Raw genomic sequence first — 16,951 nt, 5'->3', positions numbered from 1 at the left:
AAAGCAGCGAGCGAGAGAGGAGCAGGACGAGACTGCCGAAGCAGCGAGCAAAGGGTCAGAGCAGAGCGAGACTGCCGGAGCAGCGAGCAAAGGGTCAGAGCAGAGCGAGACTGCCGGAGCAGCGAGCAAAGGGTCAGAGCAGAGCGAGACTGCCGGAGCAGCGAGCAAAGGGTCAGAGCAGAGCGAGACTGCCGGAGCAGCGAGCAAAGGGTCAGAGCAGAGCGAGACTGCCGGAGCAGCGAGCAAAGGGTCAGAGCAGAGCGAGACTGCCGGAGCAGCGAGCAAAGGGTCAGAGCGAGACTGCCGGAGCAGCGAGCAAAGGGTCAGAGCAGAGCGAGACTGCCGGAGCAGCGAGCAAAGGGTCAGAGCAGAGCGAGACTGCCGGAGCAGCGAGCAAAGGGTAGAGCAGGCAAGAACCGCCGGAGCGGTGAGCAAGGCAGAGTAGAGGGGACAGGGCTCTGTTCACACGGAACAGACTGGAAGGGAAAGGCAGAACCAGGTACACACAGGATACTTGCAATGAAGTAGCGAGTGGACTCTAAACTCACAAACGGGAGCACAGGGACAACGAGTAGGAGTTAGGTACGGGATCAGATTCTGCAGGAAAAGGGAAGGTACGGACATAGAGAAAAACAGGTAACAGGCTAGGAGAGTATTCAGACAGGAACAGGCAAGATACAGGAACGGGTCTAGGTATGCGGCCCCTAGAAGGCGGAAAGAACAGGCTAGGAGCGTGTTCACACTGGCCTGGAAATACAGCCTCCAGGATAGGCAGAAGACAACAGGCTAGAAGATAGTTCAGACAGGACACAGTTCAGACACGGGAACTGATACCGCAAGGCAGGAAGCATAGACAAGACCTGGCACATCAGTGACAGGAAGCCAACTGACAGAACACAATGCTCAGGCATGGATTCCAGGGAGGAGCTGGGTTAAATACCAGGTGACAGACAGCAATAGGCTGAGGACGCACAAGGGGTGTGCCTGCAGCAGCTACAAGAAGCAGGAAGTGATCGGGTGCCGCCCTTAAGCAGCAGAAACAGAGGCAAGCAGACAGCATGGAGGGAAGCCAGGCTAGCAGACTGGACTGGAGATCAATTGCGCGCTCTTGCACAGTGGGAGATGGACCACTATGCAAGGACGCCGCCAGGTATGTGACAGGCAGTTTGTACAAAAACCTTTCAATAGTACTCTAATAGTTATTTGACTGGAAAATTACAATGACTGCAATTCATATAGGTAATTTGGGAAAATCTGAGAAAATATTGTTAGCATAATAATTTTGAACACAGTGTATATATATATATATATATATATATATATATATACACTGCTCAAAAAAATAAAGGGAACACTTAAACAACAGAATATAACTCCAAGTAGATCAAACTTCTGTGAAATCAAACTGTCCACTTAGGAAGCAACACTGATTGACAATCAATTTCACATGCTGCAAATGGAATACACAATAGATGGAAATTATTGGCAATTATCAAGACACACTCAATAAAGGAGTGGTTCTGCAGGTGGGGACCACAGACCACATCTCAGTACCAATGCTTTCTGGCTGATGTTTTGGTCACTTTTGAATGTTGGTTGTGCTTTCACACTCGCGGTAGCATGAGACGGACTCTACAACCCACAGAAGTTGCTCAGGTAGTGCAGCTCATCCAGGATGGCACATCAATGCGAGCTCTGGCAAGAAGGTTTTATGTGTCTGTCAGCGTAGTGTCCAGAGCCTGGAGGCGCTACCAGGAGACAGGCCAGTACACCAGGAGATGTGGAGGGGGTCGTAGGAGGGCAACATCCAGCAGCAGGACCACTACCTCCGCCTTTGTGCAAGGAGGAACAGGAGGAGCACTGCCAGAGCCCTGCAAAATGACCTCCAGCAGGCCACAAATGTGCATCTGTCTGCAGAAACTGTTAGAAACCAACTCCATGAGGGTGGTATGAGGGCCTGACGTCCACAGATATGGGGGTTGTGCTCACAGCCCAACACCATGCAGGACTCTTGGCATTTGCCACAGAACACCAGGATTGGCAAAGTCGCCACTGGCGCCCTATGCTCTTCACAGATGAAAGCAGGTTCACGCTGAGCACATGTGACAGACGTGACAGAGTCTGGAGACGCCGTGGAGAGCGATCTGCTGCCTGCAACATCCTTCAGCATGACCGGTTTGGCAGTGGGTCAGTAATGGTGTGGGGTGGCATTTCTCTGGAGGGCCGCACAGCCCTCCATGTGCTCGCCACAGGTAGCCTGACTGCCATTAGGTACCGAGATGAGATCCTCAGACCCCTTGTGAGGCCATATGCTGGTGCAGTTGGCCCTGGGTTTCTCCTAATGCAGCACAATGCAAGACCGCATGTGGTTGGAGTGTGTCAGCAGTTCCTGCAAGATGAAGGCATTGAAGCTATGGACTGGCCCACACGTCAGACCTGAATCCGATTGAGCACATCTGGGACATCATGTCTCGCTCCATCCACCATCACGTTGCACCACACACTGTCCAGGAGTTGGCGGATGCTTTAGTCCAGGTCTGGGAGGACATCCCAGAGGAGACCATCCACAACCTCATCAGGAGCATGCCCAGGCGCTGTAGGGAGGTCAAACAGGCACGTGGAGGCCACACACAATACTGAGCCTCATTTTGACTTGTTTTAAGGACATTACATCAAAGTTGGATCAGCCTGTAGTGTGTTTTTTCACTTTAATTTTGGGGGTGACTCCAAATCCAGGCATCCATTGGTTAATAAATTTGATTTACATTGATGATTTTTGTGTGATTTTGTTGTCAGCACATTCAACTTTGTACAGAACAAAGTTTTCAATGAGAATATTTCATTCATTCAGATATAGGATGTGTTATTTGAGTGTTACCTTTATTTTTTTGAGCAGTATATATATTACATATATATATATATATATATATATATATATATATATACATATATATACACACACACACTTTTTTTTTTTTCATCTTTTACATTTTAAAAATTCCAAAAAGGAAAATCGGCCAACCACTTTGACCAAGGTTTCAGACCTTAATTACCCTGTTAGGGTTATAGCTTGTTCACTATCATCATTAGAAAAGGCCAGGTGATGCAAATATCCCACTTATATAAAAACACAGCCTCCTCTAACCATGTGCCAAAAAATAGCATCCATGGGTTCTTCTAAGCAGCTGCCTGCCACCCTGAAAATGAAAATGGAGGCCCACAAAGCAGAAGAAGGCTATAAGAAGATAGCAAAGTGTTTTCAAGTTGCCCTTTCCTGAGTTTGAAATGTAATTAAGAAATGGCAGTTAACAGGAACAGTGGAGGTCAAGATAAGCTCTGGAAAACCAAGCAAAATTTTCAATGAAATTTCAACAAATTCTTGATGCAAACATACCACCATCTGTAAAAAGCTGAAGTTGAAAAAAGGATGGCTTCTACAAATGTATAATTATTCTAAAAATATGTCAAAATCCTCATAGACTACCTCAAAAGACACAAGCTGAAGGTTTTACAATGGCCCTCACAGTCCCCTGATCTGAACATCATTGAAAATCTGTATATGAACCTCAAAATAGCAGTGCATGCAAGATGACCTAGGAATCTCAAACAACTGGAAGAATTTTCCAAGGATGAATGGCTGAAAATTCCTCAAACAAGAACTGAAATACTCTACAAAAAGCATATACAAGCTATGATACTTTCAAAATGGAGGGGGGGGTGCTACTAGGTACTAACCATTTATATAAATAGACAGACCGAACTGTATGGATATGTAACATAACTGTGGTCAGGGTACTCCCAAGTTAAATATACAGCCTACAAAATTGGAGTATTTTCCCAAATCAAATATAAATCCATATTAATATATAAAAGACACTTTATTTCATAGATAAGATAAAATCACATAACAAAGTTAAGAAAATAGATCTTATGGGGTAAGGATACACACAAATGCAGAGCAGCAATAAGTAAGTGGGTCCTAGGGGAACAGCTGGCTGACCCTATTCAACTATAGCATATACTAGTCTATAACACATGTGCACAGTATAAAAGTGGCAAAAGACAATGTATGGAGTTGAAACGGTCTCCCTAAGGTAGGTACCTCCACACAGAGAAGAACAATCATAAAGAGCCACTAAAGGAAGTTGAACAGGCAAAATAGCGATCACAGGTGGAATCAGAGAGCTCACCCATAAGGTACTCTGGTTACCACTAAGCCACTCTGCAGCCCCGACGCGCGTTTCGCGTGGCTTCTTCGGGGGGCGGTGGTTGTGGAAAGGGTAGGCACCATTATATCTCCTGCACAGACATATCGCAGGTGACAGCGCTGATTACTGCAGCGCATGCGGAGTGACAGGACGTCCCCCCGCACCGCGTCACATCCGGCCAGTTTCCCGACGGAACCATGGGCAGGGACGTGCAACTAGTGACGTCACCTCCCACAGCCCCGACGTACGGAAGCCCGACGGGACGTGGCCAGACCAGGACGGCACTGCGCATGCGCGGCTCAGCGGCAGCCATGACAAGTAAGGGATGAAGTGAGGGCACAGGGATACAACTAAATGTGTATAACAGAGCACAATATACAAGAAAGGGAAAACAATGAATCAATATATAAAAAACGGCTATCACCCTGATCAAGAGAGACAGCAGTACAGTATAAGCATATATACAGATGCAATTTCAATACAGATATAATAATGTCGTTCCATTGAATCATTGAGATCTTGTATATGGTGATTGATTCCTGATTGATGAAATCGTTACATCCCTAGAGTGTCCAGTAGTTCCATACAGTAGTCGAGGCATATAAATGGTGATAACAAGATGCAAAACTATAAAGGAAAAATTCAACATAAACAAAAGAAGTTAAAATCCACATAAAAAACAAGGGAAAAAATGTTTCTAGAAAAATACTAACCATGCAGGGTGCCCAAACTTTTGCATCGGCCCATTTTCCTTATTATAATTTTTAAAAGGTAAAAAATTATATATATCTATATATATATATAGATATATATATAATTTTTTTTGCCTAAAATACAAATGAAATGTTTCATCTTTAACATTAGGCCTTTTTAGAGATTGTTTAATGGTCAACTTACTTAACTGTTCACAATAACAGAAATTTTGACCAGGGGTGCCCAAACTTTTACATGCCACTGTATAAATAGTATAACTGTTTTCCAGCATGCATTGAATCTCCAACACAGCTGTCAACAGATGGGTATTTGTGTGGTGGCTGATATCCCAAGTCACGTTTGAATACACTTTAATAGGTCAGACATTGACTAGCTAGGTAGTTATCCACTGTATTTGTACACTGGAGAGACAGTTTTATTCCTTCTCAAGGTGAGCTAATTTGCACACAGAACAACTTCCAGTATTATCACTCAAACTAAATTACAACATATAGGCTTGGCTCCCAGGACAATATTAAGAGATTTTTTTCACCTACTATGTGTGAATACGGAGAGGCCTGAGGGGAAAAATATTGATGGGAACCTTCAGCTCCCTTCTGGAACAGAGACTCCAACTGACATTTACTGTAGTTTGCAGTGCATGCGAGTGGCTCTGTTTTGATAGAATCACATACCAGTCATCATGGATTTTCCCTGCCTAGATGTTTCATAGGAAGCTAAAAGAGATGGAGTGCATCGATTTGCAGGACCTGGTCTAGCGGCATTTCAGTAGTCTGTAGCCACTGTACACTAGCCAGAGAACTACCTCCTATCTGACGGCATCCACAGCTCTTCTTTTGACCAGCTGGCCTGGTGCGTCATCACATGTGAGTCATGCCCGCAACAATGATGAAGCGCCTGGCTGGCTATTTAAAAGTGGAGCAGGGGATGCTGTCAGGTGGAGGTGATTTACAGGGCTCCCAAGAAGTAACAAATTTCTGACGCAGCTGATAGTCCAGATCCTGATAGTTGATTCACGCCATCTCTAGAAGCCAAATAACCTTACCATATTTTTGGAGTGTGAAAGGAATTTGCAACACCTGTAAGAAAACAACACGCTGAGACTCAATCAAAGTCAGAGTACAGAAGAGTGCTATGAAATAAAATACTATAACAACGATAAACAGGGACATCCGGACTGGACACATGTGCGGCTCCCCGAACCCTTGGCACTTCCGACAGCGCTCATATGGTCAGACGCTTGCGTGTCACCGAGTGCTAATGGGAAGATCCACTTACAGGAAGGGGCGGGTGGCCACGTTATGCAGTGGAAAAGGCCTTGCAATGAGGTGAAGCGCTCTGTGGCGCTGATTGGACACTATGGCATACATATACACAGACACCCCTCTGTTATGGATGTGTCAGGTGTTATAGACAGTTGCTCTGGTTCAAATGTATGGCTGACAGGAAACGCTCGCTAGGTCCGGACCTGAGTGTGAATGACTTTGTGTGGTTGTCTACCAGGAATATCAAGTTGAAGGTTCCTTCCTGGAAGCTGAGACCTAGATTTATTGGTCCCGATAAAATAACCGCCGTCATTAACCCAGCAGCATTTCGTCTTGAGCTACTTCAGGCCCTTAAGATCCACAATGTCTTTCACAGGCCTCTGCTCAATTTGTTCAACCTGAGTCCTCCCCCCTACTGCCATCCCCAATCATGGTCGATGGAAATTTGGAGTTTCAGATTTCGAGGATTGTAGATTCTCATCTCCAGCGTCGTTCCTTACAGTACTTCGTGCACTGAAAGGGTTATTGTCCAGAGGAAAGGATGTGGGTTTCAGCATCAGAGGTGAATGCCCCCAGGTTGGTTAGTGTATTCCACACCTCTTATCCTGAGAAACCTGGTCCTGAGTGTCCGTAGGCCACTCTTAGAAGCGGGGGTACTGTCATGGGTGTATCAGGTGTTAGACAGTCGCTCTGGATGTGGCAGTAGAAGGTCTCTGTGCTTGGCATTGCAGACACCTTCTTAATCCTTCTTCCTTTGGACCCAGCGGCGACCTCCCTCCTGCTGCTAATTGACACACCCTTGCATGGGAGTTAAAAACTCTCAGTTTGCTGCAGGAGATTGCCAGTGATACTTCTATTTACCTTTGTACATGCTTGGAGCACTAGCTGTTGGCTGGCTTCTTCTCTGGTGTCCATGGAGGACATTTGGCATTACTCCTCAGGTGTCTACTCAAGCTAGATTAATCTCCTTTGTTTGTCTACCTTGTTGTCTTTAGTTTGTAGTGGGGCCTGACCAGACAAGATCTGCCTAGGGGTCTCCACTTCCCCTTTCCCTAGTGTTTGGGCTTCCTCCTCCTCTTCCCTTCGTGTTGCACTTAGTCTTTCCCATACCTTGCGTGACATTATTAGCAGCCGTACATTAATATGGAATTTTTAATTTTGTGTTCAAGGAAGCTTGCAAACTGTGTTTTAAACTTTGTCCTTACTCCTCTGGAGAGGAGGAGCAGTGAGTGGGAATTGTGATTTCACTACTGCAAGGAGATCCTCAATTCTGGGCTTTCTCTTTGCCACAGGGTTCGATATGTCTCCAGTCTGTGGAGGGGTTTTTCAGGACTCTAACCCTCATCTATGATGACCCTGACCGAATCTCCTTGGCTGAGTCCAGGCTGCGTCGCCTTCAGCAGGGGAATTGGTCAGTAGAGATGTATAGCTCTGAATTCCATGATGGGCAACTGATACAAAATGGAATGACTCAGCACTCAGAAGCCAATTTTGTCAAGGCCTTACTGAAAGGTTGAAAGATGCTTTGGCAGTGTATGAAACCCCCAGAGTCCTTGGAGGCTGCCATGTCTTTGGCCATACATGTTGATAGAAGCCTTCGGGATAGGTGGGTGAGATCACCCTCTCCGGAGCCCTCTTTTTGGGGTAATGCCCCTTTGCCGGGGGAGCAGTCTGGGGATGAGATAGTACTGGGGGAGGTGGAAGAACCCATGCAATTAGGGAGTGCTTCTGCATCGTATGTTTCCCCTGAGATCTGCAAAAAAAGTGCGTGTTTTTTTGTGGAAAAAAAAGGAAATTTTATTAGGGCCTGTCCCTTGATTCCTAAGCCAAAGGAAACCCGATTAACCCTTTGTAGTCTGGAGTTGGATAATCAAGGGGTACGGTTATCATCAATTTGCAGTTCTTGGTTTGTCCTGACAGCAGAGGTGGTGCTAGAGAGCAAGACTGAGAAAATTTCTGTGTTTGTTGACAATGGAGCTGGAGTCAGCATGGTTGATGCTGAGTTTGTGAGAACTCATGGACTTGCTTGCTGTACTTTAGCTAAGCCCATTCCCATCTTCGCCACCGACTCAGCGCCACTTGCACAGAAAGCTCTAACTCAGATTGTACATAATGTAAGACTGAGGGTGGGGTCAGTTCATTGTGAGATAATCCCTTGTTATGTCCTGGATGATCTTCCCACCCCAATTGTACTGGGTCTACCCTGGTTGGTGAAACATAATCCGACGGTGGATTGGCAATCCAGAGAGATCATTGAGCGGGGAGATTATTGCCATGAGAACTGTTTAAACATTTCCCTTTCTACAGTCTCTACAAAGACCTTACCTGCATTTTTGTCTGGTTTTGAGGATGTTTTTTCTGAGAGGGGGTGTCAAGATTTGCCTCCTCATCATGCATATGACCGTCCTATTAATGTGACCCCCGGAGCTAAACTACCAAAGTTCAGACTGTATAATCTTTCTGGCCCTGAAAGACAAGCCATGAAGGATTTCATAGCAGAAAGTCTGGAGAAGGGACATATCAGACTCTCATCTTCGCCCTTGGTGGCAGAGTTCTTTATGAAGAAAAAAGATGTTGGTCTACGTCCTTGTTTAGATTTCCAGAAATTAAATCAATTTACCATCCGAGATCCATACCCTCTTCCTCTGATTCCAGATTTGTTCAGGCAGGTTGCGGGAGTTAAGGTGTTCTTCAAGTTGGATTTAAGGGGAGCCTACAATCTAATTAGAATCAGAGAAGAGGGTGAATGGAAAACAGTGTTAAATACCCCGGAAGGGCATTTCGAGAGTCTGGTTATGCCTTTCGGTTTGACCAATGCACCTGCGTTGTTACAACATTTCATTAATGATATTTTCCATCATTTGGTGGGCAAGTTTGTGGTGGTCTATCTGGATGATATTTTGGTTTACCCACCTGATTTTTAGACACATCGGGGGCATGTTAAACAGGTGCTTCAGATATTAAGGGATAAACTATATGCCAAATTAGAAAAGTGTGTTTTCGCCATCCATAAGTATTGCCCTTAAACATACAAGCTGATGACCGGATCATACAGCTTTATATGAAAATCCCTATTTATTATAATTGCCAGACCTGAAATAACAAGCAGTTTTCACCTATTGTGTCCCCCCATTTCCTTGTAGAATGTAAGCTTGCGAGCAGGGACCTCACTCCTAATGTAACTGTTTAAACTGTCCTTAAATTGTATTGAATTTATTGTCTGTACATGTCCCCGCTTAATTGTGAAGTGCTGCGGAATATGTTGGTGCTATATAAATAAAAAATTATTATTATTATATCCAGTTTTTGGGGCATCTGTTGCCATCTTCGGGTTTTCAGATGAATCCGGAGAAGATCCATGCTGTCCTTGATTAGGACTGTCCCGAGAACCTGAAGGCTCTACAGCAGGGGTCTCAAACTCAGCCGGGTAAATGGGCCTCACATATAAAAAATTTGAATATGAAGGGCAGCGTTATTTGCGTGAGAAGATTACGTTTTCAGTGATACCATTATTTTTCTATAAGACATTTTGATCATCTTTTTTTTGGGCATGTTTTTTTATTCTTTTTAACGGTGTTTATCATATGGGTTATGGTACAGGTCTTCTCTTGTAATTACATTTTTACATAAAACAGCATTTTTAGTGGCCAAATAGTAATCCATTATTTTTTAATTTACATTTTTTTTTAATGTTTTCTTATTTTTGACCACAATCTGCCTCATAGAGTAATATAGTTTTACAATAAGGCCCATATAGTAATTCTGGCTCCCATCATGTAATAATGTCTCCAATCCTCTAATAATATCCCCAAGCCCGCAATCATGTCCCTCAGCCTGTAATAAGTCCCCAATCCTGTAGTAATGTCACTCAGCCTGTAATAATGTCCCCAATTCTGTAATAATGTTGCTCAGCCTGTAATGTCCCCTGTCTTGTAATAATGTCCCCAATCCTGTAATTATTTCCCCTGTCCTGTAATAATGTCCCCAATCTCGTAATAATTTCCCCTGTCCTGTTATAATGTCCTTTCCTGTAATGTCCTTCAGCTTGTAATAATGTCCCGAATCCTGTAATAATGTCCCCTCGGACTATAATAATATCCCTCAGCCTGTAATAATGTCCCCAATCCTGTAATAATTTCCCCCAGCCTGTAATAATGTCCCCTGTCCTGTAGTAATGTCCCATCCTATAATAATGTTCTTCACCCTGACGAAGGTCCTCAGCGTCCGAAACGCACGTCGGGGTGTGCTCCGTATTCTATCTCACCACCCTTATCAGGTAACATACGGTATCTCCTTACCTTTTCTTGCTACAACATTGATTATACAATAGGTGGCCACATCTGTGGGCTTTCACCATTCCCCTATTAAGGGGTGTTAGCTTATGATTTATATTTATTTGATAGTGCTTATATGGTAGTTATCCTTGGATGTTATATTTATTGCAATGATTTTTTATTGTTCTTAACCTATGTATGGACATTTCATACTACCCTATATGCTTTGTAGGTATATGTAAATCGATTGTTGTGGCTTTCATTCATTATATATGACTGACTTGTGCATAGATGCCTGTGCAGGTGTGATGCCTTTTGTATGTATATATTTTTCATGAATGCGGGCACTCTTGTGCTCTTTTTACCACTGTAACCATAGTTTAATAAAGGTTTTTTATTATACCTTATGTGTCATATGATATCCTTTTGGACATAACATTTGGCAATTTCTCTTGGTTGTTGTACCCTGTAATAATGTACTATCTAATCTGCGCCACAAAGTAATGGTTCACTTCATTGCATTACCAGCACTTCCGAATGCCAACTCTTGCTCAGGTGTTTATAAATAAGATTGTGAAGCTTCACATGGTTCCCTCCAATGTGGTGTCAGAGCGGGGGACCCAGTTTGTTTCCAAGTTCTGGAGAGCGTTCTGTTCTCGACTGGGGGTTCAGCTGTCCTTTTCTTCTGAGACCTCAGTCGAATGGGTAGACCGAGCGCATTAATCAGAATTTGGACACTTACTTCAGGTGTTTTGTCTCTGAAAACAAGGAGGATTGGGCATCTTATTTATCGCTGGCAGAATTTTCTATTAATAATCATCGCCAAGAATCTACCGGCAGGTCACCGTTCTTTGGTGCATACGGTTTCCATCCTCAGTTTGGTACTTTTAGTGGGGGAGGGGTTTCGGGAGTTCCTGAGGAGGAAAATTTTGCTTCGTCGCTCTCCTCTGTGTGGCGGGGGGTTGTGAGTAATTTGAAGATCATGGGAGACAGGTTCAAATATATGGCTGACAGGAAACGCTCGCCAGGTCCGGACCTGAGTGTGAATGACTTTGTGTGGTTGTCTACCAGGAATATCAAGTTAAAGGTTCCTTCCTGGAAGCTGGGACCTAGATTTATTGGTCCCTATAAAATAACCGCCGTCATTAACCCAGCAGTGTTTTGTCTTGAGCTACTTCAGGCCCTTAAGATCCACAATGTCTTTCACGGGTCTCTGCTCAATTTGTAGAACCCGAGTCCTCCCCGCTACTGCCATCCCCAATCATGGTCGATGGAAATTTGGAGTTTCAGATTTCGAGAATTGTAGATTCTCATCTCCAGCGTCGTTCCTTACAGTACTTGGTGCACTGAAAGGGTTATTGTCCAGAGGAAAGGATGTGGGTTTCAGCATCAGAGGTGAATGCCCCCAGGTTGGTTCGTGTATTCCACACCTCTTATCCTGAGAAACCTGGTCCTGAGTGTCCGGAGGCCACTCGTAGAAGCGGGGGTACTGTCACGGGTGTGTCAGGTGTTATAGACAGTTGCTCTGGATGTGGCAGTAGAAGGTATCTGTGCTTGGCATTGCAGATGCCTTCTTAATCCTTCTTCCTTTGGGACCCAGTGGCGACCTCCCTCCTGCTGTTAATTGACACACCCTTGCATGGGAGTTAAAAACTCTCAGTTTGCTGCAGGAAATCACCGGTGATACTTCTATTTGTGCATGCTTGGAGCACTAGCTGTTGGCTGGCTTCTTCTCTGGTGCCCTTGGAGGACAGTTGGCGTTACTCCTCTGGTCTCTACTCAAGCGAAGTTAATCACCTTTGTCTACCTTGTTGTCTTTAGGTTGTAGTGGGGCCTGAGCAGTGCTCACCCCTCCCATTCCTTATCTAGGGCCAACCTCTAGGGATATACAGGGTTTAGGGTCCTGCTCGGCGATTGGTGTGGAAGCAGTATAGGGATGGTAGGGTGGGCAGGGTGTTATTAGATCTGCCTAGGGGTCTCCAATCCACCTTTCCCTATTGTTTGGGCTTCCTCCCCCTCTTCACTTCGTGTTGCACTTAGTCTTTCCCACACCTTGCGTGACATCCTCACCCTTACACGCCCTCGGAAAAAGCTTCAAGCGAAATGCACGTCGGGGTGAGGGGACGCTGTGTATGGCTATATTCAGCTCCGATATAACATTGATCTAAATATAATGATGCATATGTATATGTCTTGTTATCTTTACACTGCTTGATATACTGGTCCATTGGAATATATGATTATTTAATTCATAGCCACTTGATGCATTTATAACTATGATTATTTTCTGAGGCTTTAACCTAAGGACCTATTTGTCACTTACATAGTATGTTTGAAAAATATTCATTACCTATGTACATAATCCATTTTTGATATAGGAAAATATAGTGTCCCATTGATTCCTTTATATCTACCTGCATTTTTGGCATATTGGATGCCTGTAATGGTTAGGACTATTACTCTATTTTGTCACACAAGCGTCCCTGGTTGGACATTTTGCCTTTTTAACTATGTATTTTAATTGGTTTCAATAAACTTTGTATTTTATTTCATGGAACTCTTCTGTACTCTGACTTTGATTGAGTCTGAGCATGTTGTGTTGTAAGAAATGTCATAACTGCCTATATTTGAGGATATTGTTCAGTAAACACCTGTAACAAGACTATAAAAAGACACGTAGATGTTACTTTGAACAAGTAAAACTCCCTGTTGAGCATTTGCAAAGTAAAAGGAAAAAAAAAAGTTAATTAACATTTTTGTGCACAAAACAATAAATATTGCCACGTAATGCTCTTATTAGATGAAGCTTGTAATAGGATCATTCAGGAATACATTACAAATAACTCATATTTTATTAAATATACAGTATTTACAAATCAAGAGTTGTGTGAAACCAGAAAAATTAAGCTGGAACTCAAATACTTTACAGGAAGTTATTCTTCATTTATTGAAACTTGGACACTATTTTTGTACGGAGTCACTACAAACCCCTTTTTTCTTTTTTAAAAGTCCAAATTTATACTGAAATCTATATGACCAAGGATGGTGTGAGCCCAGTTTCACCAGGACTGAAGACTGAAGTTTGTAAGCTAGTCTTGATGAAGTGCATGTTGAAGAAAGATTCCCTAAACATGAAACGTACAATGGTCAGCGTCTGGTGTAAATTTCTGTCATAATTTTCACCACTTTTATGGCACACTCGGCCAGGTTCGCTCCTTGCCAAGCTCTATCAACTTTGCAAAAAGGTGTAAAAGCGCAAAAGTTGTAAAACTTTGAAACATTTCTAGCAGTTTTATGCCAGAAAACTGGCGTAAACTGCTTGATGTATCGCACCCTAAGTGATACAGGTAGTCCCCAGGTTACGAACTAAATAGGTTCTGTAGGTTTGCTCATAACTCAAATTTTAAGTAAGCTGGAAAATTCCTGGCAAAAAAAAAAATACAGCATCGTTGACCTCTCCAGCTACCCCACTACTCACTGCTTGACGACCTCTTCACCATAGGCTAAGACCTTAAGCTTCATCTACTGCAGCTACTATCACTGAGGAATACATTCCTACAACAAGGATACCATCCACTGTTAATAGATGAACAGATCCACAGAGCTACAAGAATCCCAAGAAGTAGCCTTCTGAATTACAGACAAAGGGAGGACAACTACAGGGTACATCTTGTGGTCACATACAACCCCCACATGAACATCTTGATGGAAAATTGGTGTTGATCTCTAACCGATATTCCACAGAGCCCTCAAACTGAAATAAACATTCCCAGAACTACCACTTCTCTCCTACAAACAGCCCCCTAACTTAAGGAATCTCCTTGTCAGAAGTGTCCTCTCTCATCCTCAGTGACGGGCACATCCCCATGTAAAAACAAAAAATGCTAAACTTGTACCCACATATTACCATCGAACACAGTCCGTATACCATACACAAATCAGGATTACAAAATCATGGATGTCTTTTTCATGTACATCCTCCAATGTGGTGTACATGATACAATGTACAAGGTGCCCAAAAGGAGTTTATATTGGAGAAACTATGCAAAGGCTGCAAACGAGAAAGAATTTACACAGACACACAATTAAGAATGAACTGGACACGCCTGTGGGAAAACATTTCTCTAGTCAGGGACACTGTATGAAAGATCTAAAAGTTTTAGTACTAAAAGGTCACTTCAAAGATAACCGGGAGAGAAGAATCTGGGAATTCAAACTGATAAAGATGTTCAATTCACTGAGAACAAGACTCAATCTAACACCTGGGTTTATGACTCACTACATGGAGTCAATGCACACCTCCAACAGATGGTCTCGAAATAATTAAGCATTCCCACAGACATCTCTTGGACTCATCATTAGGAGGCATCACCCCCTCCTCCTCATGAACAAATGTCGTACTGTAACATCTCTTAAATGTTGTGCCCCTTGTCTTATGAATTCATTTGTAATATTGCCTGACGAAGGAGCATCTGTGCTCTGAAAGCTTGCACATATATATTTTCTTCTGGTTAGCCAATAAAGGTATCACTCTAATAATATTTTTGTCATTTTTGGGCATAAAAGTATTTACATAGCTTTATTCTCAATAACCATATAGAAAAGTCTAAATTAAATATTTAACAAAATGAAGAAAAAAAAACACATTAACCATGTAGTCTGTGTCCTCATTATTGTTTAAAATATTAAAAAAAGACCAAGAAGAAAACACAAAGTGCTCAAAGACAAGTTGGGTGTTTCTTTGGCTGTGGGTAATACATTATTATACGACTTGCTTAGGTCATCTCTGTGGTGGAGCACTTTGAGCTCTACTTGATGGTGAAGAAGCCAGTCGAGCCTGAAGCCAGGTTATATAATCCTCTAAAGGCATCTGTACTAGATGTTCTCTTACAAACTGCAATACAGAAAGCAATAAGGAAAACATAAGCCATTATGGGGAAGTATACCATTTAACTTTTTAAAATTTGTATTCTGCTGTAAAAAGTGTCTCTACAAAGGATTACATTATACATGGATTTATTTTATAATATGTAACTTTTTAAAGGAGTTGTCATAAAGTGATTTTGTTATTATCTGAAGGCAGCATAAAGTTAAATACCCCGATTCTAGCACTGTATTACCTATTTTTTTCTTGAAGCCATTGTCATGAAATCTATTGTCTGCTGTAGAGTTGGAGTACATATTGTGCTTATATGAAGTATACTCATAGTTACATAGTTACATAGTTTATAAGGCCGAAAAAAGACAAGCGTCCATCCAGTTCAGCCTATTTCTTGTGCACTGCAGCTATTCCGCAGCGTTGATCCAGGGGAAGGCAACAAAAAACCATGCGGTATAGGCCAATTTACATCATTGAGGAAAAATTCACTTCCCGACACCAATCTGGCAGTCAGATTAAATCCCTGGATTAATTAACTAAGCATAAGATGTAATTTTATTGTTCTCAAGAAAGGCGTCCAGGCCTCTCTTGAACTCATTAAGTGAGTTGGACATCACCACTTCCTCTCCCAGAGAGTTCCAGAGTCTCACGGCTCTGACCGTAAAGAATCCCCTTCTATGCTGGTGCAGGAACCTCCTTTCCTCTAGACGCATAGTGTGCCCCCTCGTCGCCCCTACTCACATCTAATTAAATTTATATGTCAATTATAATAGGCGTCATCTGCTAAAAACAGTATACACCTACCAAAAGGCTAAAAAGAGAGCACAGACCAATGTATAAATGTAAAAAATGTGTGTGTTCAACAATATAACACAAATAATATAAAAGTATTCACGGTAAACAGGTAAAATATATGAGAGATCAAAACATGGTCAATATGGAAAAATTGACCTACAAATACAACGGACAAGTCAGGTATATAGCCCGGACTATGTGTGACATTCCCCCATAGCATAGGGTAAACTCGCACCTAGGAAATATAGGTTGTTGTTTTTTTGTTTGATTTTTAAATAGCAGCACTATATGGTAACAAAAAATGACAATACCCCTGCAATAAAATGTATATCACAATCTACAACAGATACTACAGATTTAAGTAAGCAGGGAATCATGCAGATGGACAGTAGAAGACAACAATGATACACCAAATATAAGCGCGTAACTGATATGCTTGTGGGTAAATATCACAGTAATAGCCTAAACCTAGAAGAGCATCAATCAATCGAATCCATTAATACAGAGTAATCTTAAGATAGACTGGCAATAGTATACTGATGAACACCATTTCAAAATCAAACACAATAAGGATGTGCATTACAACGCATTAAAATTGCAGTAACTACATTAATATCCACTCACTGTGCAAATCAACCACATGTGCATAATATACCATATGATATATTCACAAGATAACCAGGATACCCGCGCAGCCATCACCTTGATGCGCGTTTTGGCGAAAACAGCTTTATCATGAGATAAATTCACCACATCTCACTTACCAATTTTTCTTTAATGTTTACCCCTATAACCACTATTACCTAAATAAATAGG

At 42.6% G+C, this 16,951-nt stretch overlaps 1 protein-coding gene across 3 annotated transcripts in view; it reads right to left on the bottom strand.

The window, feature by feature from the left end:
* Nucleotides 1-13,252: 13,252 nt before the first annotated feature.
* CCDC60 (coiled-coil domain containing 60) overlaps nt 13,253-16,951 on the bottom strand; it is a 277,795-nt gene continuing 274,096 nt past the window's right edge. For all 3 annotated transcript variants that reach the window (XM_073676397.1, XM_073676398.1, XM_073676399.1), the window contains one exon: nt 13,253-15,355. In XM_073676397.1, coding sequence (XP_073532498.1) covers nt 15,242-15,355 — 114 coding nt within the window. In that variant the 3' untranslated portion in view covers nt 13,253-15,241. The remainder of the gene's footprint in view (nt 15,356-16,951) is intronic.

The sequence above is a fragment of the Phyllobates terribilis genome, unplaced genomic scaffold, assembly GCF_046119375.1.
Source record: "Phyllobates terribilis strain yellow unplaced genomic scaffold, ASM4611937v1 Scaffold_1__5_contigs__length_1240528914, whole genome shotgun sequence".
Classification (NCBI taxonomy): Eukaryota; Metazoa; Chordata; class Amphibia; order Anura; family Dendrobatidae; genus Phyllobates; species Phyllobates terribilis.
The sequence above is the reverse complement of the archived record's forward strand: the minus strand, read 5'-3'. Positions and strand labels throughout refer to the sequence as shown.